Below are 24,896 nucleotides of genomic sequence, written 5' to 3' on the forward strand. Positions count from 1 at the left end.
ATGTGCGCAATTTCATGTAGAATATAACAAAAAATAATTGAAGGTTGTAGCTTTTCTCATTTTTGAAATATTTGCATATAAATCACGATAAATAGAAAAAAAACCATGTTCGGTCAACTTTGACTACCGAAATGGTCAAAAAACGCAATTGTAAGCTAAAACTCTTACAGTCTATAATATTCAGTCATTTATCTTCATCTTGAAACGAATTCAAAGTCTCTAGCACAATATTTAGATTTATGGTGAATTTTAAAAAAAAAATTTCCTTCCCTCCGCGCGCGGATTCTCCGCCACAAATCTCCGAAATGCGTACGTCCCATTCTCGGAATATTTGCTTTGTTTCATATTAGGCATTTCATAGAGTTTTATATGTGAAAATGTGCGCAATTTCATGTAGAATAAAACGAAACAATATTTGAAGGTTGTAGCTTTTCTTATTTCCAAAATAATTGCATATAAAAAATATATATATAAAAAAACCGACATTCGGTCAACTTTTAACTCGTCAGATATGGTCGAAAACTCCATTTGTAAGCTAATACTCTTACAGTATAGTAATATTCAATCATTTGTCTTCATTTTGAAAGAAATTGGAAGTCTCTAGGACAATATTTAGATTTATGGTGAATTTTAAAAAAAAATATTTGTTTACGTCCGCGCGTTACGAATTCATGCATTATTTTGTGATAATATTTTCTCTGTGTTGCTTTTATAGTTTTACAATGTGTTATATACCAAAATGATTGCAATGTACAACTTTTACCTTTAACCGTTTTGCGCACAGCGCGATTTGAATACAATTATATTTGAAATTTCGTTTTTGCGCTATCATATATCGCATTATTTATATATGATAATGATAATTTTTTTCATTTCTGATTGTTACATACTAAACTTCAGCCAATGATAAAAAAAGGAGCCAAAAATGAACTCTTCATCTTGAAAACTAAGCGCGCTGTGATTTTTTTTTTTAAATATTTTTTCCGCTTCCGCGCTCACTCTGAAACACCTCCGACACACGGGAGACATTTTTTTTTTTACCGTTTCGGCGTTTAAGGGTTAATGAGGAGCAGGCCCAAGGTGTAGCTCAATGTTCCTAAAGAATTACACTTAACAAAACTTAAAAAATACACTTGTAACAACATAAATATAAAAATCTACAGAAAAATAAGTACAGTGGACCCCCCTGTATTTGAGTTCTCCGGTTTCGCGGATTTCTCTCTGGAACATTCCCCTCCCCCCCGCATTGATCACGGAAAATTCACATATTAGCGGTATTTTTCAATGAGAAATATCCACAAACTCCTGTTTTTTTTCATCAATTTCATCATAAAATGCACTTTTTGTGATAAAACTTAAAAAAACCAAGTACTATAAAAAATTTTAGTGGGTTTTTCTAGAGTTTTTAACTAACAAAATAGGAGGTTTTAAGCATTATTGTAGGGGTTCCCACTATTCACAGAGGGGTTTGGTACACATCCCCTGCGAATACGGAGGGACCACCAGGTTTGTCACAAAGAACTGGGGCAGGGCAGTCAGCATAGATTTAGAAATTACGAAAAGCCTTGAAGGAAAAGATTGGGTAAAGAAGGTGCTCCCCTGATAATCAAGCAACTTTTGCATCCTCATCAGCCTGTACTACACACTTTTAGAAAAAATAGAAAAGTGAATGAGAATAAATGCCCGATTGTACCCTCAAGCAAGGGAACTCGAATCAAAGACCAAGGAAGGCCACCTAATCTTTTCATAAAGGATTTTTGTACTTTCTAAATCTATGCCGACTGCCCTGCTCCAGTTGTTGTGGCAAACCTGGTGAAGTTATTTACATTTCCAGGTGTGCTGGCTCAATCTTGTCAACCAGCTGCTTCCAGAACTTTTTCCACTGACATTTGGTCAGGATATGACAGTCCAAGGTTGGTAAACAAGGTTTGTATTTGGAGTAACCTTCTCTAAGAAGAGTTGCATACCAAGGATTAATGTTCCCTTCTATCAACTGGTTTGAATTTGGAGTGTTCTTCTCCTAGAAATGTTGCCCGCCAGGCTAAAAACTCTCATCTACCCTGACTCATGTAGGCAGGGACATCACACCCTGAAGTGAACTCGTTTATCCAGACCTCTGAGCCTAACAACGGCTCTTCTCAGGCTGTTTTTCAGGAATTAATCCTGGATAGATAGATAGATAGAGAGATAGATAGAGATTTTATTCAGGAAACCAGTTTTACTTGGGAACATGATGATCCTATTAAATACAAAATCTTTGCCTTCATCAAAAATGCCTTTCTACGCCATGTTTTGCAAATAAAAGTTTCTTTTATTGTTCCAAATTGGACAATCTACTCATAAGTGTTGGACAGTCATTGGTGTCTGGCATGCACTACTACATTTCATTGGGTCTGGATGTGGATTTGACATCAAATGATCGTGCAAAAATCTAGTATGGCCTATATGTAGTCTTGTTAGTAACACTTCTTTTGCTCTTTCTTTCTGAAATGATGACATCCATGAATTAACTTCACTTTTTATATTTGTCAATTTGTTTGTAGTTGGCACTGATGTCCAATCTATTTGCCAGTCTTGACATATTAGAGGCTTAATTGAGGTTATCCAGTCTGATACTGGGGCATGTGTCATTGCTGATTGAATAGTGCAAGCTATTTTGGCAGCTGTATCTGCTTTTTCATTTAACTTCAATTCCCACATGTGCTAGAATCCAACATATTTTCATTAATAGTCCCGATTGAACGAGTTGGTGTATTTTTATTGGGATTTCTTGTACAAGGTGATTTGTAGACTTGTATTTGTTTATAGCATCAATAACACTTCGTGAATCACTGAAAATTATGGCGGAAATTGCTCTCTTCTCAGATATTATGTCTAGTGCTATTCGTATGGCTGCGAGTTCAGCTGTGCATACTGATGATATTGGGGAAAGACTTATCTTTTGAGAATGCTGAATCTCCTACTCCAGTGTTGCTCTTTGATCCATCTGTATAGATCATGAGTAGATCTCCCTTTCTTCTGATGTGCTCCAATGCATGTTGGCAGTACATTTCAGTGTTTGCCATATTTCTTTTAAGTAGATATGATAGAGCAGTACATATTTTTACTCTTTTCAAAGTCCAGGGTGGAGGGAATTCCATTGCTGGATGGAAAATTGGTTTAATATTATGTGAATTCATTAAATATTTGCTTCTTTGTGGGAGAGGTAGCACTATGGTTTTCTCATCTTTGGTTATAATTCAGAAAACATGTAGCAGCAGATATTCCTGCTTGAAGGGAAATGCCCCTACGAATAGTTACCAAGTTGCGGTGAGTAATCTCCATTCTCTTTTCCTAGGCAATATTCACTATTCTCTAATGTTCCCTTCTGCAAGACAGATTGAAGATAGATTTTCAACTAATCCAGACAATTTGGGAGGGTTCATCTCTAGAAAGGGATGGTGGAACCCTAACACAGAACTTATAGGATCCAAGGTTCCTTGCCAGTAGCCTTGTAAACCCTCCAAAATCTATGGAGACAGGACTAGACAGGCTGATGAAGAGATCAGATAGAGAACAGCAAGGCTGAAAACTCTTTTGTCATCTCAATTACATAACTTATAAATGGATCAGCTTTAACTCCATTCCTAAAGGGTAACTGGAGCTGCAAGACAGTGTCAGAAAAATGGTGACGAGAACAGGGATAATTTCTATGGGGCAACACAAAGCCTGATAGCACTGTGGCATGATATATCTTTAAGTGACTCAAGGAAGAATTTAAAATCCAGGCAGAGGGTGGACCAGGCAGATGGAGTTATCAAGGCTGAAGCACCCAAATTAATAGTGACCCCACCCCAACCACCATTTTTTAACCATGTCTTTGAGAAAAAGGCTAGGGACCATGGGGTTGGATACATGCATGAAACAGTTCTGCTGAAGAGAGCAAGAGAACTCCAAGATGTCCAGCATCTAAGCACCACCTAAAATCCAACTTTATTAGTTAAACAGCATCATACACTCCCTGCAGAACCTCTAATATATCTTCAATTCCACAGCCATCTATGGTGTTGAATAATATGTAAATGAGGTAGGGCATCGTTAGCAATAGCCTAAACGGAGACTGAAGCCAGCCTTGCCTGTAAAGGTCCCAGAGCACACATAAAGGTGGCTCCCTACTTTCAGGTTGTACAGATTTGTAACAAGATGACTTGAAAGCTCCAGTACATAATGCAAAACATTCATCATGATTTGAATCAAAACTGTAAGACTGATTTCCTTACAGATCCAACTGATAGGAGTTGCCCTATACAAAAAATTATATCATCATAATAAAATGAGATTTGATGTATACTTAACCCTCTTACGCCGAAGCGGTAAAAAAAAAAAAGGTCTCCCGTGTGCCGGAGGTGTTTCAGAGTGAGCGCGGAAGCGGAAAAAATATTTTTTTCAAAAAATCACAGCGCGCTTAGTTTTCAAGATTAAGAGTTCATTTTTGGCTTCTTTTTTTGTCATTGGCTGAAGTTTAGTATGCAACCATCAGAAATTAAAAAAAATTATCATTATCATATATGAATAATGCGATATATGATAGCGCAAAAACAAAATTTCATATATAATTGTATTCAAATCGCACTGTGCGCAAAATGGTTAAAGTTAACAAGTTACTTTTTTTTTCGTTGTAATGTACACTAAATTGCAATCATTTTGGTATATAACACATTGTAAAACGATAAAAGCAACACAGAGAAAATATTATCACAAAATAATGCATGAATTCGTAACGCGCGGATGTAAACAAATATTTAAAAAAAAAATTCACCATAAATCTAAATATTGTCCTAGAGACTTCCAATTTCTTTCAAAATGAAGACAAATGATTGAATATTACTAAACTGTAAGAATATTAGCTTACAAATGCAGTTTTCGACCATATCTGATGAGTTAAAGTTGACCGAATGTCGAATTTTTTTATATATATATTTTTATATGCAATTATTTTGGAAATAAGAAAAGCTACAACCTTCAAATATTTTTAGTTTTATTCTACATGAAATTGCGCACATTTTCATATATAAAACTCTATGAAATGTCTAATATGAAACAGAGCAAATATTCCAAGAATGGGACGTATGCATTTCGGAGATTTGTGGCGGAGAATCCGCGCGCGGAGGGAAGGAAAGATTTTTTTTAAAATTCACCATAAATCTAAATATTTTGCTAGAGACTTCGAATTTGTTTCAAGGTGAAGATAAATGACTGAATATTATAGATTGTAAGAGTTTTAGCTTACAATTGCGTTTTTTTACCATTTCGGTAGAGTCAAAGTTGACCGAACGTGGTTTTTTTTCTATTTATCGTCATTTATATGCAAATATTTCAAAAATGAGAAAAGCTACAACCTTCAATTATTTTTGGTTGTATTCTACAGGAAATTGCACACATTTTCATATATAAAACTTTATGTAACAGCTAATTTAAAATGGTGCAAATATTACCACAATCGCGCGGACGTAAAGAAAATGTTATTTTTTCATAAATTCACCATAAATCGAAATATTGTGCTAGAGACTTCCAATTTGTTGCAAAATGAAGGTAAATGCTTGAATATTACTATAATATAAGCATTTTAGCTTACAATTGCGTTTTTCGACCATTTCGGTAGAGTCAAAGTTGACCTAAGGTTGAAATTTTGGCAATTATCGTTATTTATATGAAAATATCTCAAAACTGATAAAAGCTACAACCATGGGTTGTTTTTAGTTGTATTGTGCATGAAATTGCGCACATTTCCATATATAAAACTTTATATAACGGCTAATTTTAAAATGGTGCAAACATTACCACAATCGCATGTATGATTTTTTTCGGAAGAGTTACCGCGCGGACGTAAGGAAAAAGTTTTTTCATAAATTCACCATAAATCGAAATATTGTGCTAGAGACTTCCAATTAGTTGCAAAATTAAGGTAAATGATTGAATATTACTAAAATATAAGTGTTTTAGCTTACATTTGCGTTTTTAGACCATTTCGGTAGAGTCAAAGTTGACCGAAGGTTGAAATTTTGGCAATTATCGTTATTTATATGAAAATATCTACATAAAAATGCACACATTTCATATATAATACTTCATGTAACGGCTAATTTACAATGGTACAAAAATTATGTCAAAGTGACGAAATAATTTCCGAGATGTGTCACAGATACTTTTTAGTGCGGCAAGAAAGAAATTCGCGCTTGCGTGCCTCCGTAACGATTGTAAACAAAATAATACCTTGATCCGTGAACTCCCAGCATCCCCCAAGGCGCGTGATTCAAAAGTTTTAGGCTTGAAGGCCTATAAGTATTTTTCCGCGAATTTTTAAAAAAAACTTTTGTAAGTCGACGTAAAATACGTCCAGTCGGCACACGGGAGACAAAAAATGTCGACGTAAAATACGTCCACTCGGCGTAAGAGGGTTAACAAGTAATTACATAGCTAAGAGTTTCTAGTACTGGCAGCTGAAATATGAAAATCGCTCTAACGATTTTGTTTTTGGTGTAGACAGATATCCCCATCAAGGGTCACCTACTACACAGAGGGAGCCTTACAGCAAGGGCCTCTCCAAGTGCTAGTAAAGCACAGACACTGCCCCTGCCCTGGCCACAGTACCATTAAAAAAATCATGATACCAGAATACCAAAACAACCTACCCCAATAATTTAAAAAAACACCACCACCCAATGGAAGTTAAAACAAGGTTATACCTGAGGGCCAAAGAAGTAACCACCAAACTAATCTCATGTCCCTTCACTTCAGAACAGGTAACACTTCTTCAACATACAAATAGGCCTCACAAATGAGATCTCCGGAGAAATGAGAGAGCATTCTCGGAGAGAAGATGAGAGGGTTCGGTTAAGGAACCCTCTAAGTTCTTCAGTCATGCAAAGGTAGAACTTGAGCGGTCTCACCGGGGAAAGAGACCTCTCCTCTTCATCTAGACCCATCATGTCAGACAAGTCATTAATTGTAAAAGACCGAGGCCCAGGTTTAGTATGAAACTAAAGGTATCCCAGTTGGAGAACCCAATCCTTTTATCTAAGGCTTGAATTTCACTTACCCTTCTGGCTGAGGTCAAAGCTATCAGAAAAATGGTTAGAGGTTTTCCTTGTTAGATTCCTAAGAGAACAAGAAGCCAGGGGTTCGAATGGAGGGCCAGACAAACATTTTAGTATTACGTCCAGATTGCAGGGATTTCGTTAAGATTCCTTATGTTTGCATGTATCGAAAAATTTAATAAAGTCTGTTAAGTCTTGATTAGAAGACAAACATGGCCCTGTACCCTTTAACGGTTATAGATAATCCTCTCGACTTACTTAGGTACAGAAAAATCAGTGATCTCAGTTACAGTCACTTGAGAAGAAGAGACTTGGTTTCTTCTGCACCAAGACCTGAAAATAGACCATTTGTTTTGGTAGACATAAGAGGACTATTGACATCTACATTTTGATATCGCCTCTGCTGCCAACTCTGTCAGAGCCAGCATAGATAACCCTTGATGGAACCTCATTATGTGTGGTTGTCAGAGCAGTTTTTGTTTTTTGGGGGAGTAATCTGGGAAAATCTGCTGACTGACTGATTAGGTCTGGAAACCATTCTATGAAAGGCCAGAATAGGACAATGAGGATCATTGAGATTTTTCTGAGATGAGATGTTTCGGTGAGTCTGGAACTTCTTGTGAACCTCTCTTATCATTCCAAAGTGAGAAAATGAGTACAACTTTTGTGACCACTCCAGGAGCATGGATGGATGTATGATATTTAGGGCTAAAGCCCAGGCACTGGGGCCAAGAAGGCCATTCAGTGCCGTAATGAAGGTTAAATAAGTTTAATTATGGTAAATGAATGAATGAATTAGTGAAAGAAATGATTCATAAAATTAGACGTGACTAATAAATAAATTAAAAATATGAATTTCAATGAATGGAGTAATATATATTAAAAATAGTTTAATGTCTTTAAAAATCTGTATATGAATTATAATAATTTATCTAAATATTATTAAAAATTTCTATACACTTGCAGACTGCTGGATTAAGGGTCCATTCCATAGGAATGACTTGATTGGAGTGGCTGGATTAGTCTGCTAAACACGTTCAATTTTCTCTGAACAAGCCTTGTCACCAACTTAGTATGGTTCTCTTTGGCCCAAAGAAGAAGGCCTTTCACAGCCTCGCTAAGAGAGGAATGGGTTCCCCTTGTTTGGAAACGAACGTGAAGGCTGTTGTGTTGTCCGAACGTATAGCCAATACCTTGTCTCGGGCTTCCAATGCAAACACTTTGAAGACCCAGGGTTACGGCTTTAAACTCTTTTAGGTTGATATGCCAGGCCTCTGCTGTAATGTCCACATTCCAGAGATCTCTCTGTTCCCTATCAGAGCTCCCCAAGCCAACGTTGGATGTATCTGCATAGAAACTGAGGTCTGGGTTTAGAGGCGAGAGGGACTTTCCTATAAGAAGTCCTTCTTCTGATCTCCAACAACACAGATGTTCATTTATCCCCTTTGGAATCTGGGACACTAAGTCATCCGAGAACTCTTTCCTGTTCCATTTCTAAGAAAGAACTGCAAGACTCTTAAGTGCAACCTCCCAAGAGGAACAAATTGCTGTATGGAGGACAGGGTTCCGAGGAGGCTCACCCAATTCTTGGCTGAGCACTCCTAGAGATATAGGAATTTGTCCATTGTTTGAACACGACTAGTATACACTTTTGGAGGAGGGAAAAGCCTGAAAACAAAGAGTCCAGAGTCGTCCCTTAATAGACTACCCATTGGGATGGAACTAGTTGAGACTTTTGCAGATTGATCAGGAGACCTAACTCTTGTTGAGCCAATGTTAAGTTCTTCTGCAGACATCCCATGCAGCATGAGTGATGTCAAGCAAAGGAGCCATTCGTTGAGATGAAGAGCATGGTGACTCCCACAAGATGGAGCCAACCTACTGGAGGAGAGAGAACCCGAGTGAAAACCTGTGGTACCATTGTGAGACCAAAACAGGGGCACAAAACTGAAATACAGGCAATCCCTTTATGGGGGGGGGTTTCCGTTCTTGGTTGGGTGCTGATAAGCAAAAACCACCATTAACCGAAACCCAGCGATTTATGGCGCTTATGGCGACGAGTTTCTGTTAATGGTGCCAATAACTGAAAGTCAGCCTGTTATGGCGCTGGACAAGCACCATACAACCGGATCACTATAAACAGAGACTGCCGATAACCAGAGACTACCTGTACCTGGCCTCTGAAGACAAACTTGAGATATTTCCTCGACTCAGGATGAATGGGGACATGAAAATATGCATCTTGCATATCTATGGGTATAGATACCATCCACTCCCCTTGATGAATGGAAGCAAGAATCGATCGGTTTGCCTCCATTTTGAATTTTGTCTTCCTTACGAAGGCTTTCAGAGCTGACATCCTGTACTGGCCTCCACCCACCTGATGCCTTTGCTACCACATACAGGCGGTTGTGAAAGCCTTCGGATTGAAGATTTTCCACTCTCTATAGTCTCTTTCAGAACGACAGCAGACACCTCTTTGGCAAGAGCGGAATACTTCTCTGAGCCGAGAGAGTATGTAGTCAATGTGATGGGATTCTTGACTTAGGGTGGTTTGGCAACAACTTCATTCATGGCCTTCTTGGCCGAAGTTGAAAGTACTATACGAGGGAGTTTAGAAAAGACTGAAGGAACACTAATCATCTGGAACATGAATGCAGGTGAAGTCGGGGCTGCTAGTTTGATAAAGTTAGGATAACTTTTAACAAAATACTACAAAAGGGATCCATAAGCAGTCGGGGGTTTTGAATCCTCAGCGATATGATCCTCCTCTCCCGCAGGCACCAGTGCAGAGGGCACTCAGGCGCCAGTGGTTCTGAGGCCAAAGGGAGCTTAGCTGAATTAAGTGGTTCATGCAACAATAGGCACTCGTGCAGCCGAGGGAGCTCATATGCCGATGGGCACTTGTACGCCAGAGGGAGCTTATGCACCGATGGGCGCTCTGACGCCAAAGAGAAATCGGGAAGCACTGCACACTCAGTAGCAGAAGCAAGTGGGCATTCGGGAGCTACTAAAGGATACACAATATTCTATTTTGACACTGGTCACTCAGGTGCAAAAGAGCTAAAAGGAACTATGCGCTCAGGGGCGCATACACTAACTGGAACTGCTTGAGAACCAGAAGTCGACACTGGTGCTAATTGGCACAATGAACCAAAGCGCTTACACTGACCTGGAGAACCTTCAGAGGAAAAAGTCTCTGGACTATCCCAGATACTGCAGGAGGGCTTCAAGTCTTTAACCTTCTTTGTGGGTACCTGAGGAGTGCAAGAAACTTTCTCTGCAGACCTTCTCAGTGCCCTAGATCTATCACTGCCATGCCATGAGCGCCATTTCTTGGGACTGGAAGCATCCAAACTGGAAGATAATTATGTACACTATTCAAGACACCTTTCCAATGGCTGTTTTTCGCCACATGGGAAACACCAACAGGTGCGACTGAGAGGCTGACTGCGTGGGGCAGGCCCCACTAACTTCCCTTTGGCCTCTGGTATAACTTCTTCCAGGTGCGGGGGAGTATGTCAATGACCTCTGCCCAGAGAATCAGCAGGACGGACAGCCAGCTCCTCCACCAATTCTGCACTTTTCTCTCGATTGAGAACAACACGAACTGATTCCCTCAAATGAGCCATAGAGTCAGCTGGCAACTTAAATTTACGTACGAACCTCGCTTTCAGGCTGGCAATGGCAATGGGTTCGGAAACACGGGATGAGAGACTTGGATTAGGACAATACAGAAAAATAACAGGTAGATCTGAGGAGGATTCCAAAGATTCCTGGCTAGCTAAAGATCTTTCATATCTAGCAGTTGGCTTATGTGACCTACTTTTCTCTAATTTGGAAATATGAGAAGACAAAACCTTCCATTGCTTCTCATCCCAGCCAACACATTCAGAACATCGTAATTCTGGAAAGCAACTTTGACCCCTACAGTTCCTACTTACCGTATGTGCGTTGCACTTAGCATATGTCAACTGTGTCCTGCAACCCTTGCTAGTTTCAGGTATATGTCTCTCCTGAGTCAAGACTTCGTTGGTGAAAAAAAGTGAAAAAACTTCAAACGCTTCCCTTGAAAATCAGTTGTGATAGGCAGATCGTGGGGTTGGATGGGTAGGACTAGATAAATTATATAGGTATTATTAATATTAATTTTATTATAAAAATTCCATATTAACGAACATCACCTTAACACTTTACTGCCGACTGGACGTATTTTACGTCGACTTACAAAAGTTTTTTTTTAAATTCGCGGAAAAATACTTATAGGCCTACCAGCCTAAAACTTTTGCATCACGCGCCTTGGGGGATGCTGGGAGTTCACGGATCAAGGTGTTGTTTTGTTTACAATCGTTACGCAGGCGCGCAAGGGCGAATTTCTTTCTTGCCGCACTAAAAAGTATCTGTGACACATTTCGGAAATTATTTCGTCACTTTGACATAATTTTTTTACCATTTTAAATTAGCCGTTACATGGAGTATTATATATGAAAATGTGTGCATTTTTATGTAGAATACAACAAAAAAATACTCATGATTGTAGCTTTTATCAGTTTTGAGATATTTTCATATAAATAACGATGAGTGCCAGAATTTCAACCTTTCTATCAACTTTGACTACCGAAATGGTTGAAAAAAGCAATTGTAAGCTAAAAACTCTTATATTTTAGTAATATTCAATCATTTACCTTAATTTTACAACTAATTGGAAGTCTCTAGCACAATATTTCGATTTATGGTGAATTTATGAAAAAACCTTTTCCTTACGTCCGCGCGGTAACTCTTCCGAAAAAAATCATACGTGCGATTGTGGTAATGTTTGCACCATTTTAAATTAGCCGTTACATAAAGTTTTATATTTGAAAATGTGCGCAATTCCATGCACAATACAACTAAAAACAACCCATGGTTGTAGCTTTTACCAATTTTGAAATATTTTCATATAAAAAATGATAGTGAAAAATTTCATCCTTCGGTCAACTTTGACTCTACCGAAATGGTCGAAAAACGCAATTGTAAGCTAAAACGCTTATATTCAAGTAATATTCAAGCATTTACCTTAATTTTGCAACAAATTGGAAGTCTCTCGCACAATATTTCGATTTATGGTGAATTTATGAAAAAAATTACATTTTCTTTACGTCCGCGCGGTAACTCTTCCAAAATAATCATACGTGCGATTGTGGAAATGTTTGCACCACTTTAAATTAGCCGTTACATAAAGTTTTATATATGAAAATGTGCGCAATTTCATGTAGAATACAACAAAAAATAAATGAAGGTTGTAGCTTTTCTCATTTTTGAAATATTTGCATATAAATCACGATAAATAGAAAAAACACGTTCGGTCAACTTTGACTCTACCAAAATGGTCGAAAAATGCAATTGTAAGCTAAATCTCTTACAGTCTAGTAATATTCAGTCATTTATCTTCATCTTGAAACAAATTTGAAGTCTCTAGCACAATATTTAGATTTATGGTGAATTTAAAAAAAAAAAATTTTCCTTCCCTCCGTGGAATATTTGCTCCGTTTCATATTAGGCATTTCATAGAGTTTTATATATGAAAATGTGTGCAATTTCATGTAGAATAAAACGAAAAATATTTGAAGGTTGTAGCTTTTCTTATTTCCGAAATAATTGCATATAAAAAATATATAAAAAAAATTCGACATTCGGTCAACTTCAACTCGTCAGATATGGTCGAAAACTGCATTTGTAAGCTAATACTCTTACAGTATAGTAATATTCAATCATTTGTCTTCATTTTGAAAGAAATTGGAAGTCTCTACGACAATATTTAGATTTTATGGTGAATTTTGAAAAAAATATTGTTTACGTCCGAGCGTTACGAATTCATGCATTATTTTGTGATAATATTTTCTCTGTGTTGCTTTTATCGTTTTACAATGTGTTATATACCAAAGTGATTGCAATTTAGTGTACATTACAACGAAAAAAAAGTAACTTGTTACCTTTAACCGTTTTGCGCACAGCGCAATTTGAATACAATTATATATTTAATTTTGTTTTTGCGCTATCATATATCGCATTATTCATATATGATAATTATAATTTTTTTCATTCTGATGGTTGCATACTAAACTTCAGCCAATGACAAAAAAAAGGAGCCAAAAATGAACTCTTAATCTTGAAAACTAAGCGCGCTGTGATTTTTTGAAAAAAATATTTTTTCCGCTTCCGTGCTCACTCTGAAACACCTCCGGCACTCGGGAGACATTTTTTTTTTTACCGCTTCGGCGTTTAAGGGTTAATATAATTTATCTAGCCCAATTTACAACCACATTGAAAAGAAGGAGGGAATCTGAATAAAATTTCCCTTTTGGGCAGAATAGGAGGAACCAACCTAATCAAATTAAAGGAAAAGGAAGAAAAAGAAAAATAATAAAAGGACATAAAAACAACAAAGAAATATAAACCATATGCTGAGTTCATAGCTCAACCCAAGTCTAAGATACTAAGAACTCTCTAAATCTCCCACCATAATGCAGCCGAACTACAGTAGTAAAGATCAAAGAGTAAGTGCATAGTCAGTCCATCTGTATGCGGTAGGTAAAGGACAAAGAGTAACTGCATAGTCAGTCCGTCTGTACAAGTCAGATAACCAACCAAGTGACAAGTCAGGACAACATTTAGGACAGCAAGGCTACACCCTGATGACTTCAATAATCACTAAAACCACCAGCGACCCCTGCTCTTTCACGAATGTCTGGCGCTGAGATAAAGGAGTAGGTTATTTTCCCGAATGAGTGCCTGGACTGCCTGGGGGCGATTCAAAGCTAGGCGAACATTGGGGGTGTATCAACGCAACCCAAAGTCGCCAGCAGCAATATCGTCTCATGAGCAACTCTTGACTCGAGCTTTTTGGTGCCAAGAGAAAGGAGCGCAGAGCGAAAGGCAACTCAGTCACGGAGGATGAGTGCCTGACAGTCCAAACTGGTCTCATGTTAAGCGATCATCAGTGTGTGTAACAACAAAACTGATTTCATCAACAAGAAACTCAGCTACTAAATGTCGCCTGATCTCGCGTGAGTGTCTGACTCCAAGAAAACAGGAGAGACAAAAAGCAGATGGTGAACAAGTCACCAAATGACAGCATAAGACCCATTGACTAATTCACTGTCCAGACAGGCAATGGAAGAAGCATGAGTCATCAGGACAGGCGAACCAGTGGCTAGTCCTAAGTCAGCATTGACTTTGAGAAGTGTAGTCACCAGTGCCGACAACCCAGTGGCTGATCCAATATCAGACTGACAATGGAAGCAGCGTGAATCATCAACGTGGCCAGTCTTTATGTCATCAAAAACACCTATAAATACCAAACTGCCTAATTTCCATTATAACTAAATCAAAAAAACTCCAAAAGTTATAATGCAAAAAAAAATAAAAAAAATAAAAAAAACAACAACAACAACAAAAATAAGATACGGGTAGCAACAAAATGTAAAACAGGAAGACTGCCTAATTCTCCTGACTGACGACCTATCTTGCCGTCACCAACAGACCCAAAGAACGCAGGTCACCTAGAACTAGAGATACATCCCTCAAGTAAAACGAGGCAAAAACAGAATTAGAACAACAAGTCATTGCCTCAAGTACCTTGGTGACAAAGACGTTCTTCATAAAAGCTACAGATGTAGCGACTGCTCTAATACTGTGTGCTTTCCGCCCCTGGCCTTCATGGGCAACCGAACCGCCAGTTTTAACAATAAGATCTCTGGGGAAAAAGGAAACACCAATTCTTTGACAAGTCTCTTGACATTTCGGGTTGATGCAAACAGATGACGGGGACAACCCTGAATGTCCTTCGTGCGACGTAAATAGCACAAGAGCACTCTAACAGGGCAAAGAACTAATTCCTCATTCAAATTATCAACAAAGTCAATTAACCACTTCAGAATGAAAGAGCTAGGAATGGGAGTATCAGACGATTCAGTCTTAGCGACAAATTCGGGAAGGTATGACAAAATCATATCTTGTCTAGATCTGGCAACCAGAAAAGTGAGTGCTTGCAGTTCACCCACCCTCTTGGCTGTAGCCAGTGAGACAAGGAAGAGTGTCTTAGAAGAGAGGTCCCTAAAATCGGCCGTATTCAGAGGCTCAAACGGAGGGAACATCAAGGCTTGAAGGACTTTAATTATTAATGTCCCATATTGGAGGAGAACACTGCGGACTGGGTCTAGATAGGGAAAACGATCGAATCAAATCTCAAATGACATTAAAGATTTCAGGGAACCTCGCCTTAAAAGCATACGAAAGCATCGACCTATAACCCTTCATGGACGAAGGTGACAGGCCCGTCATGATGTACATGAACTAAAAACTCCACTATTTTTGGTAAGGAAGGTCTAGAAATTGAATGCCCTTGAGACCTACACCAACGTCTGAAAACCGACCATTTAGCTTGATAATTTACTCTAGTTGATTGTTGTCTGGCAAGAGCCAACTGTCGAGCCACTCTGGAGGAGAACCCTTCATGCTTGGAGAATCTCCTGACAGTCTCCAAGCATGAAGATGAAGCATGTGGAGCCTCTGATCACCTTCACTTTGAAGAAGACTGACCTTACTAGAGCTAACTGAGAAAATGCATATGCTTGAAGGCCCTCCGAGTCCTGCAACACAGTGTCGGTCCCTGCACTCTGGGGAAACTGGTAAGGGGCGAAGAAGATCTGGCAACAAAAATTCTTTAGGGTGGCAAACAGATTGACTGTGACCGGCCACTTCTTTCTGAGGCTGTCAAAGACTTCCTGGCAGTGTCCATTCCGACCCTTGAACTTCATTTGGTCTCGACAAAGCATCTGCTAAGACATTGTGATGGCCCCCGGATAAACTCAGGGACCAACGTAATCCTCCTGTCTCCGCCCAACACAGGATTGATCGGGCTTCTTGAGTGAGAAGGTCCGACTGTGTACCTCCTTGGTTTCTGAAGTACAAGACTGCTGTAGTGTTGTCGATGAAGATCGCTACAACAGACTTCAACAGCTAATCCTGAAATGAAAGGAGGTCTAGGTACAATGGCCTTAGTTCCCTCCAATTTACTGACATGATCCTCTCTTCCTCTGACCAAAGGCCCAAAGCAGCTTCGGAGCCCAGATGCGCACCTCAACCTTGATCCGAGGTGTCTGACCAAATTAGGTCTGGCAGAACTGAAACAAGAGATGTCCCTGACTCGAGGCGATGAACTTGCATCCACCAACGGAGATCCTTCTGACATTGTGGAGAGGAGGCAACTATTGCGTCCTTGGACACGAAATCCCATGGCTGGAGAAGGGTCGACTTAAGGAACCTAATTCTGAGATGACCTCCGGGAACCAGTTGGATGAGTCCTCCAAAGAGACTGGCCGCATAACAGGGGGCAGAAATTCTTCGGCCAGACTTAGAAGTTTGTCTATCCATTTCTGTGAGGGAGAAGCCCTCAAAATCTGGGAATTCAAAACAATCCCCAGGTAAGTCATGATCTGGCAAGGGATTAGATTGGACTTGTCGAAGTTGACCAAATGCCCAATTCAACATTTCTCTAGAGAGTCAGCCTGGACTAGCCAACCGTCCAGATACCGATGCATCCTTACTCTTAACTGATGCACAATAGCCAAAACAGCAGCCATCGCCCAAGATAATACCTGTGGAGCAGTGGTGAGAACGAAACAAAGGGTCTTGAACTGGGAAAATCCCAAGTCTGTGAAAAACCACAGATAAGGTCTGCTCTTTGAATGGATGGGGATTTGCAGATAAGCATCCTGCAGATCGATGGAAGTCATCCAGTCCCCCTTCCTGACAGATGGAAGAACAGTCTGAACCGTCTCCATCCAGAACTTGGACTTTAGAATGAACTTGTTCAGGACCGAAAGATCTAAGATGGGGCGCCAAGTACCCAAGGCCTTAGAACCACAAACACCCGTAAGTAAAACCTGGGAGAAAGAGGAGCTCGCTCAATGGCATCTTTCTCCAAGAGGGCCAAAAGCTCCTTCTCCAAGGCTTGACCCCTGATTGAGTGAGGGGAATAACTGCTGAACTCGAGAGGATGATTGGAAAGTGGAGGGCTCAAAACAAAAGTGACCTCATAACCTACCTTCAGGACCTCCACCACCCAAGCATCCACAGCTCTCTCCTGCCAAGCTGATCAATGACGAGAGAGACAAGCTCCTACTGTGGTCTCCGGGCGAGGTAATGACACCTACTTCCGAAAATTTTTACGCCCAAACAAGGAAGAAGAAGAAGGACCTCCTGGAGGTTGAGCTCTTCCTCTGCCCTTAGATCCATGCCAAGAACCTCTCCTGTGTTTCAAAGGGTGAGTGCAAGAGAAGGAAGCCACAGTGCCAGAAACCTGAGATGTACTCGGGAAAACAAGCCAGAGAAGGAGGAGGTTGTTGAGCTGGAGCAGAAGGTGCAAGTCTGGCAATTAACTTTCGTTTAATCCTTTTAGAAAGGGGAGGAAAACCTGAGGAAAAGGCTCTTAATAAGGCCCAGTGAGCTTGGGAAGAGGCATCACCTTTATGTGCCTTCAAAACCTCAGAAAGCACAGACAAAAATGGGAACCGCTGAAAGGAGAAGAGGACAATAAACGATTTCTCTGAATCTCCAAAACAGAAGAGGGTAACTGCGCCAAATACAGGTTACGCCTTAGAGAAATGAGAAAGGCCTGCTTAAAAGCAGCAAGCTCGTTCTGATATACAGAAGCAATTGAAACAGACAAGCAAAATTTCTCAAAAAGAGCAGCAGCATCAGGAGGAGCAAACCCGGAGTCCTTGACTTGCAAGGAGCTCATAACAGAATCCATGGCAATAAAGTCTTCGACCGAGACCAAGACCGAAGCCTTGGAAAGCAAAAGGTTAACCCGAAAGTCGGACAAAATCAGGAAGTATCATCCGCCCCCAGATAAACTCCTCTCCGGTGTCATAGAAGAGAAGAGAGCTTCCTCTTCCCTTCCCCGATCACCTATTTAGCAGCAACGTCCGCCCTCACTCTTGCAAACCTCTGAGCAAGGGAAAACGTCAAAAATTCCCGCGACCGGGAAGACCCATCAAGAAAAATCCCTTCCGTAATAGTACACCAAGGCAGAGGCTGCTTCTGCTCTTTAGGCCTCGCCTGAGGAGGAAAACTCAAAACTAAATAAAAAAGTTTCTTGAACTCGACATCATGAACACCATTCTACAAAACACCAATAATATCACACGAATCCACGTCGTCATCATCTTCGTCAGATCCTAACAGTGAAACTTCCCCGCAAAGTAACATCCTGATGACTAGCTGTCTTGGGTCTAACACTAATACGCCTCCCTCCTTCTCTTAAATAAGCGCCCTTTGGCACTGTTACAAGACTAACAGGGGACACATTGGGTAAAGAATCATCAGGCACCTGCCCAGACCAGATCCCCCCTTCGTTACGACGGGGTTCACAAGCCAGGGTATCTGTCGCACCGTTACCCAGGGTGCTGTCAACAGATACCTGACGAAGAGCTGAAATTGAATTTAAAAAATAGTTTGACATACCAGTAAAAGCTGCTTCAAAATTTTCTGACAGTTTGTTAAACTTTGCTGAAATGTCTCTATCTAAACTATGCTGTAATGTTGCAAATTTCTTATTCCAACTAATTTCCAGCGCCAAAAACCGAGTCAAAATCAGAAACAACTTCATTAGTTATTGGTTGTACCGAAACCAAAGAACCAGAACCATAGGTGCACAAGTCAAGGAAATCATTAGATACAGGTCTAGCTACCGATTTCTCTTTCTCCTAAAGCAATCTTTTATGTTGCACGGTTCTTTGATGCTTAACATACGCTGTCATATCTACTTCAGATCAAGACTTACATAAGTCGCAATGAGGCATCAAGACACAAACCTGTCCACAACAAGAGTTACAAATGTCATGGGGTTCATACTCTGCTATTCATCCTTGTCCCACAAGCTGGGCAATTCCTGATGTTGCTAGAAGGAAGAGTTGAATCATCTTGACTATCCATCGAACAGATCACGTAAATCTAGGTCGCGCAAAAGCACATTAAAATAAAATATATGCAACAATAGCAACAAAAGTTAACTCACTAATTTTGTGATTTCATAAATGGTCAATAACATAAAGCCGTATTAACAAATAATGAGGGCTTTAAAGGCACAAAACGCTTCAGAAATTTATAAAGAGCGGCCGTGATGTAAACAACATGGGCACTCGTTAAAAACTGACTTTCAAGGGAAGGTTTTGTAAGTGTCAACAGCAGTGTTACCACTGGCGGACACAGTAGGAAATAACAGGGTTGCCTATGTGGTAAATTTTGGTCTGATTTTTGAGGATTTAGGACTAGATAAATTATACAGGTAATGTTTACTAATATGCAAATTTTTAAAGAGCTGCTTCTCACAATCTTTGTCGGAAGCCAGCAGAAATTAACTGAGCTCATTTGCTAAGTTGTTTACCTTCTACCCCTGCTGGTACTAGAAATTCTTAGCTACATACATAATTACTTGGTAAGTTACTTCCTTAAATACATAAATCTGACCTGTAAGCAATCCATGCCACGCAAATTTTGTCTCAATTATGTTTTAAGTGTTTTCATTCTTTTTTTTACATAACAAAATCTTAGCTTCCCAAATATGATGAGGATCAATATTAAGCCTAGTATTAAATCCGCTTAAGGATCTTATACACTATTTTAATTTCATTACAGTAATGCAACTGTTCTGGGGTAGAACTTGAGTTTTTATTCATCTTTCAAGCTGAGGTGGAAAAAAATAAATAAAACAAAATAACTTCTATACACCAATGTGAGTTTGCACATAAAACTATTACAAGTACCTTCAATAACTAGTAAATATTGCTCACAAGGAGTCACTGATTATTACAAATTTTTTATCCATAATTCAATAACTAGAATGAATTAATTTTCATAACTATGATTAAAATATTCAATAAAAACAACCAACTTAAAATTATAGTTCAATGGCCAGTACAGTGAGAGGATGAGTGCCAAGAATATCAATTTAGGATCAATGACTACTTTAAAGAATAGTAGACCAGTTTCTAAGACACCTTCAAGCCACAGGGTATCTCTCAACTTCCTACAACAGACTGTGAATGTTGAGATGTCTGTGGCCAAGATTGCTTTCTTTGATTAACCGACTGAATGTGGTTGTTGAACGAGAAGATGGCAGGCAATAATCAGGCTTTTTTATGTAATAAAGAAATACGTAGTATATTTATGCCATTACTGTTTTTTCAGTATGTGGGGAAGAGGATAGTCACTCAACAATACAATACAATCTTTTTCATGTTTAACAGAGTTATTTATTTTATATGCATTTAGATGAAACAATTCTTGCAAAATTCATAAAATCCCAAACTTTTTTATTAAGAAGTAATGATGCAAGGTTCTTCAAAGGAAAGAAAAAACCTACTAGTGTATGGTGAAATAGTAATGTAATCACATTTGTCTCTAACATTGTATATTGTACATTCTCCTCAAGGCTCAGAGCTAATGTGATTAGATAATACAATTAAGAGAACAATTCAAAATTCATGTAACCTAAGATGAAGAAATTTCTTTAGCTAAATGGATTCCATATACTAAAGTACAGTATTTACAAAACCCACGAGTAATGATCATCTGATGGACATCACAAAAACTGAACTACCCCAGAAGAAACACCTATTACATAATAGCTGTTACAAATGAGAAAAGGCTTAAGGTGATATAAAAAAACAAGAACTGAAAATGCTACATACGACAAACTTGAGAAAGATGAACCATGCTACTTACGGATATCAATTCTCTGCTGAAGAGAAAGCGTACATGGGTTTCGAGAGACCAATTTAGTTAAAGTGGTTGCTGCCAAGTACTGGGAGTATGATGACTGAGCCCGATCCAGTAACATTTGGCACTGAGTGAGTGTAGCAGCACTTCGACCCGACTGGAATTCCACCAGGGCCTTTTCTGCTTCTTGTCGTCGCACGCCATCACTTGCTTCATGGAGCTGTTTACACAACAACTCTAGCTTCACCACCTCCTAAAATAGAGAGAATAAACAAAAAGCTATACAAGCAACTTGAAGAAAAATGACTGCTGGAAATATCAAAGTTTATTATGAAAGAATTTTCTTCCCCTCAACTTCATCAACTTTGATGTCTGTCGATAAAGGGGGAGAAAACATATTTGCCAATGCAGGCAGTCCCCGGCTTACGACAGGTTTGGCTAATAACATTCCGAGGTTACAACAATTATATTCATCAGAAATTATTTCCAAATTTACGACGCACGTTCCAGGGTTACAGCGCTTATGACTCCAAAATTGCAAAATTATCAATATTTGAAGATTTTTTAAGAGAAAAATGCAATAAATATGCATTTACAGTTTTAATACACCCAAAGCATTAAAAGTAAGGTTATTCTTAGGATTTTTTATGATTTTCCAACTTACGACATCTCAAGAACGGAACTCCCATCGTAAGCTGGGGACTGACTCTACAGAGAAAGAAAGAAAGAAAAAAAAGTTATACTTCGACTTAAAAACTCATCATATAATGAAAAATGAACTTGTCTCATATAAGTAAAGTATCTATATATCCATTTATGCCAAATAGAAGCAAGAAAATTCACTCAGAATTGAGTTATAACTTTTATTTGCCATTAGCTGATTTCCAAACCAAAACACATACCACTACGTTAGTATCTTATAATACAATAATAATACAGGGTACTTATGGGAGCTTTGGTGCTGACGCTCGAGCCACTGGAGCCTCTGCGCCAAATGGTATAAGGTGCTAATGTGCGCCATCTAACTCTTGTGATACGAGCTTATGTCATGCTGAAGTGAGCACTTCTGCTGGAAGGGAGAAATGTTCACAACCTCTGCATCAGCTTAGATGCAATGCCCTCCTTGCAGAGGAGACATGAGAAACATCTCAGAAAAATCTTCTAAATGTATTGCCAAAGCGAGTACAGGCAGCCCCCCAGTTATCGGGGACTCAGTTATTCCTGATCCGGTTTTATGTGGCTAGTCTAGTGCCATAACGGAACAAGTTCTGGTTATCAGCGCAATAAGGCACAAATCACTGAGTTTCAATTAATGGCAGTTTCCACTTATCGGCACACCCCCGGGAATCGAAGCCAAGCCAAAAACATTGATCTGTACAAGAAAATGCAGTACTATTTCTTCTGTTATCATAAATTTCGATAACATCAAATAAATTATGAGCAATGGCGTCTGTACAGATTCCATGAGTCACATGACAGGAAGGTATGCTTACACGGCCTTCACTGCGAGCAGAAACATGAGAGAGCATACATGTTTGAGTTTCACCTCTGTTTTTCCTTGTTTTGGCAAGAATTTCATCATGCCAAAGAGGAAAAGACAAGCAAAACATCTCGCTAATGTACGAAAGAAGAAAATTCGCTTTAAAAAAAAAAGAAGTTCAAAAGATCATAATGTCTGCGATATTAACAGAGTTAGTGAAGGAGAGAGTGTGTGTGTATGTGTTGCGTAAGTGGCCCTTCTCGCCTGACACAGTGCCCCAGGCTACAATCTTTGAGCAAAGGGATCTTCATTTATGATTAAATTATGATAAATAAGTTTTGGTTTATTAATACCCAAAAAGGAATATGATATTGTTATGATACAATAAAGTTTCATACATACTTACCTGGCAGATATATACATAGCTATCGACTCAAAGGAGCGAATGAGGTCGTGCAAATCTTTATCATTCGTCAAATCTAATCCCCTGTTTCTGAAGACTGCTGAAAGCATACTTCTGTACCCCTTAATAGTTGGTACAGAGAGATGCGACTTTTCCCTCAGGAAAAAAAAGGAAATCCGCAATTTCGGTTACAGAGGTATTGGAAGAGGACAGCTTCTTCGACCTGCACCAGTTTCTGAAAACTTCCCACTTCGATTGGTACACTCGCCTAGTAGATGTTCTGCGGGCTCTAGCAATTGCGCTTGCCGCTTTGCGAGAAAACCCTCTCGCTCCCGACAAGTCTTCGATAGTCGAAAGGCAGTCAGAGCAAGAGCGAATAGATTTTGATGGTACCTCTCGAAGTGGGGTTGTTTGAGCAGATCTATCCTGTTTGGAAGAGATCTGGGGAAGTCCACTGTCCACTCCATCACCTCTGTGAACCAAATTCGGGATGGCCAATATGGGGCTATCAGAGTCATCTTGGTTCCCTTCGAGGCCACAAACTTTCTGACTACTTCCCCAGTATCTTGAATGGGGGAAAAGCGTACACATCTAGCCCTGACCAGTCCAGAGAAGGGCGCTCTATTGCATAAGCCCTGGGATCTTCCACTAGGCGCAAAATGTATCTATCCTTTTGGAGGAAACGTGGCGAATAGATCTACCTGCGGTTTCCCCCAAAGATACCAAACGCTCTGACAGACTCGAGTGGAGGGTCCATTCTGTAGGAAGGACCTGGAACCTCCTGCTCAGTCTGTCCGCTCTCACGTTCCTCTCCCCTTGGACGAATCTTGTTAGAAGAACCATGTTCCTTTGATTCGGCCAAATCAGCAGATCTCTTGCTAGTTCGTATAGGGCGAGAGAGTGAGTTCCTCCTTGTTTTTTGACATAAGCCAGAGCGGTTGTATTGTCGGAGTTTATCTGTATTACTTTGTCTCTGACTATGTGCTCGAAGCTCTTTAGCGCGAGGTGAATTGCAAATAGCTTTCTTGCAATTTATGTGCCATGACACCTGCTCTTCCGACCAGGTGCCTGACACTTCTTTGGACACTAAGGTCGCACCCCAACCTGTCTCCGACGCGTCTCAGAACAATGTCAGGTTTGGGTTCTGTACTTCCAAGGATACTCCTTTGTTTTCTTCTAAGGGGTCAACCACCACCTCAATTGATCTTTTATTTCCGATGAGATTGGAAACGTGTTCGAGAGCTGTCCTGTCTTCCAGCTCCAACTGCTTCTCAGGAAGAACTGAAGCGGACGGAGATGTAATCTTCCTAAAGGAAAGAACTGTTCAAGCGAGGAAAGGGTCCCCAGAAGGCTCAACATTCCCTCGCTGAAGTACGCTCTTCTCTAGAAGCCTCAATACTGTGGCACAGCCTTTCCTTATTCTCTCTTGAGACGGAAACACTCGAAAACCCCGAGAATCCATCTGAATCCCCAGATAGACTACGTTCTGGCTGGGGACCATCTGAGATTTCTCGAGGTTCACGATTAATCCAAATCTCTTCGTCAATTTCCAGGATTGTTGACAGATCCTCCAAACACTGCTTTCGAGACCTGGCCCTGATGAGCCAGTCATCCAGGTATAGGGAGACGTTTATCCCTTTTCATGTGTAGATTGTTTTTTGACACATTTTTCATCAAGTCTGTAAAGACTTGGGGAGCCGTAGATAGGCCGAAACACAGGGCCCTGAACTGATAGATTCTTCCATCGAACATGAAACGAAGGAATTTCCTCGACGAATGGTGAATGGGGACGTGGAAATATGCGTCTTGAAGATCTAGGGACGCCATCCAATCTCCTTGACGGAGAGCTGCAAGTACTGAGCAGACGTTTCCATGCTGAACTTCTGTTGTTCTACGAATTTGTTCAGCGAGCTTACATCCAGTACTGGTCTCCATCCCCCCCGAGGCTTTCGCTACGAGAAACAAAGCGATTGTTAAACCCCGGAGCTGTGATCCAGTACCAGTTCTATTGCTCTTTTGTCCCACATCTGTTCCACCATCTGACGAAGAGTATCCATCAGAACAGGGTCCCTGTATCTGGCGGACAGTTCCCTCGGTGATGTTGTCAAGGGGGGCCTGTCCTTGAATGGGATATAATAACCCTTTCTGATTATTGACATCGACCAAGGATCGG

General features: G+C 39.9%; 1 protein-coding gene across 1 annotated transcript in view; it reads right to left on the bottom strand.

The window, feature by feature from the left end:
- Positions 1 to 24,896, bottom strand: part of LOC135222013 (exportin-7-like) — a 364,750-nt gene that overhangs the window by 328,713 nt on the left and 11,141 nt on the right. The window contains exon 2 of the mRNA XM_064260138.1: positions 20,847 to 21,093. Coding sequence (XP_064116208.1) covers positions 20,847 to 21,093 — 247 coding nt within the window. The remainder of the gene's footprint in view (positions 1 to 20,846; positions 21,094 to 24,896) is intronic.

Source organism: Macrobrachium nipponense, chromosome 3 (genome assembly GCF_015104395.2).
Source record: "Macrobrachium nipponense isolate FS-2020 chromosome 3, ASM1510439v2, whole genome shotgun sequence".
NCBI classification, from domain to species: Eukaryota; Metazoa; Arthropoda; class Malacostraca; order Decapoda; family Palaemonidae; genus Macrobrachium; species Macrobrachium nipponense.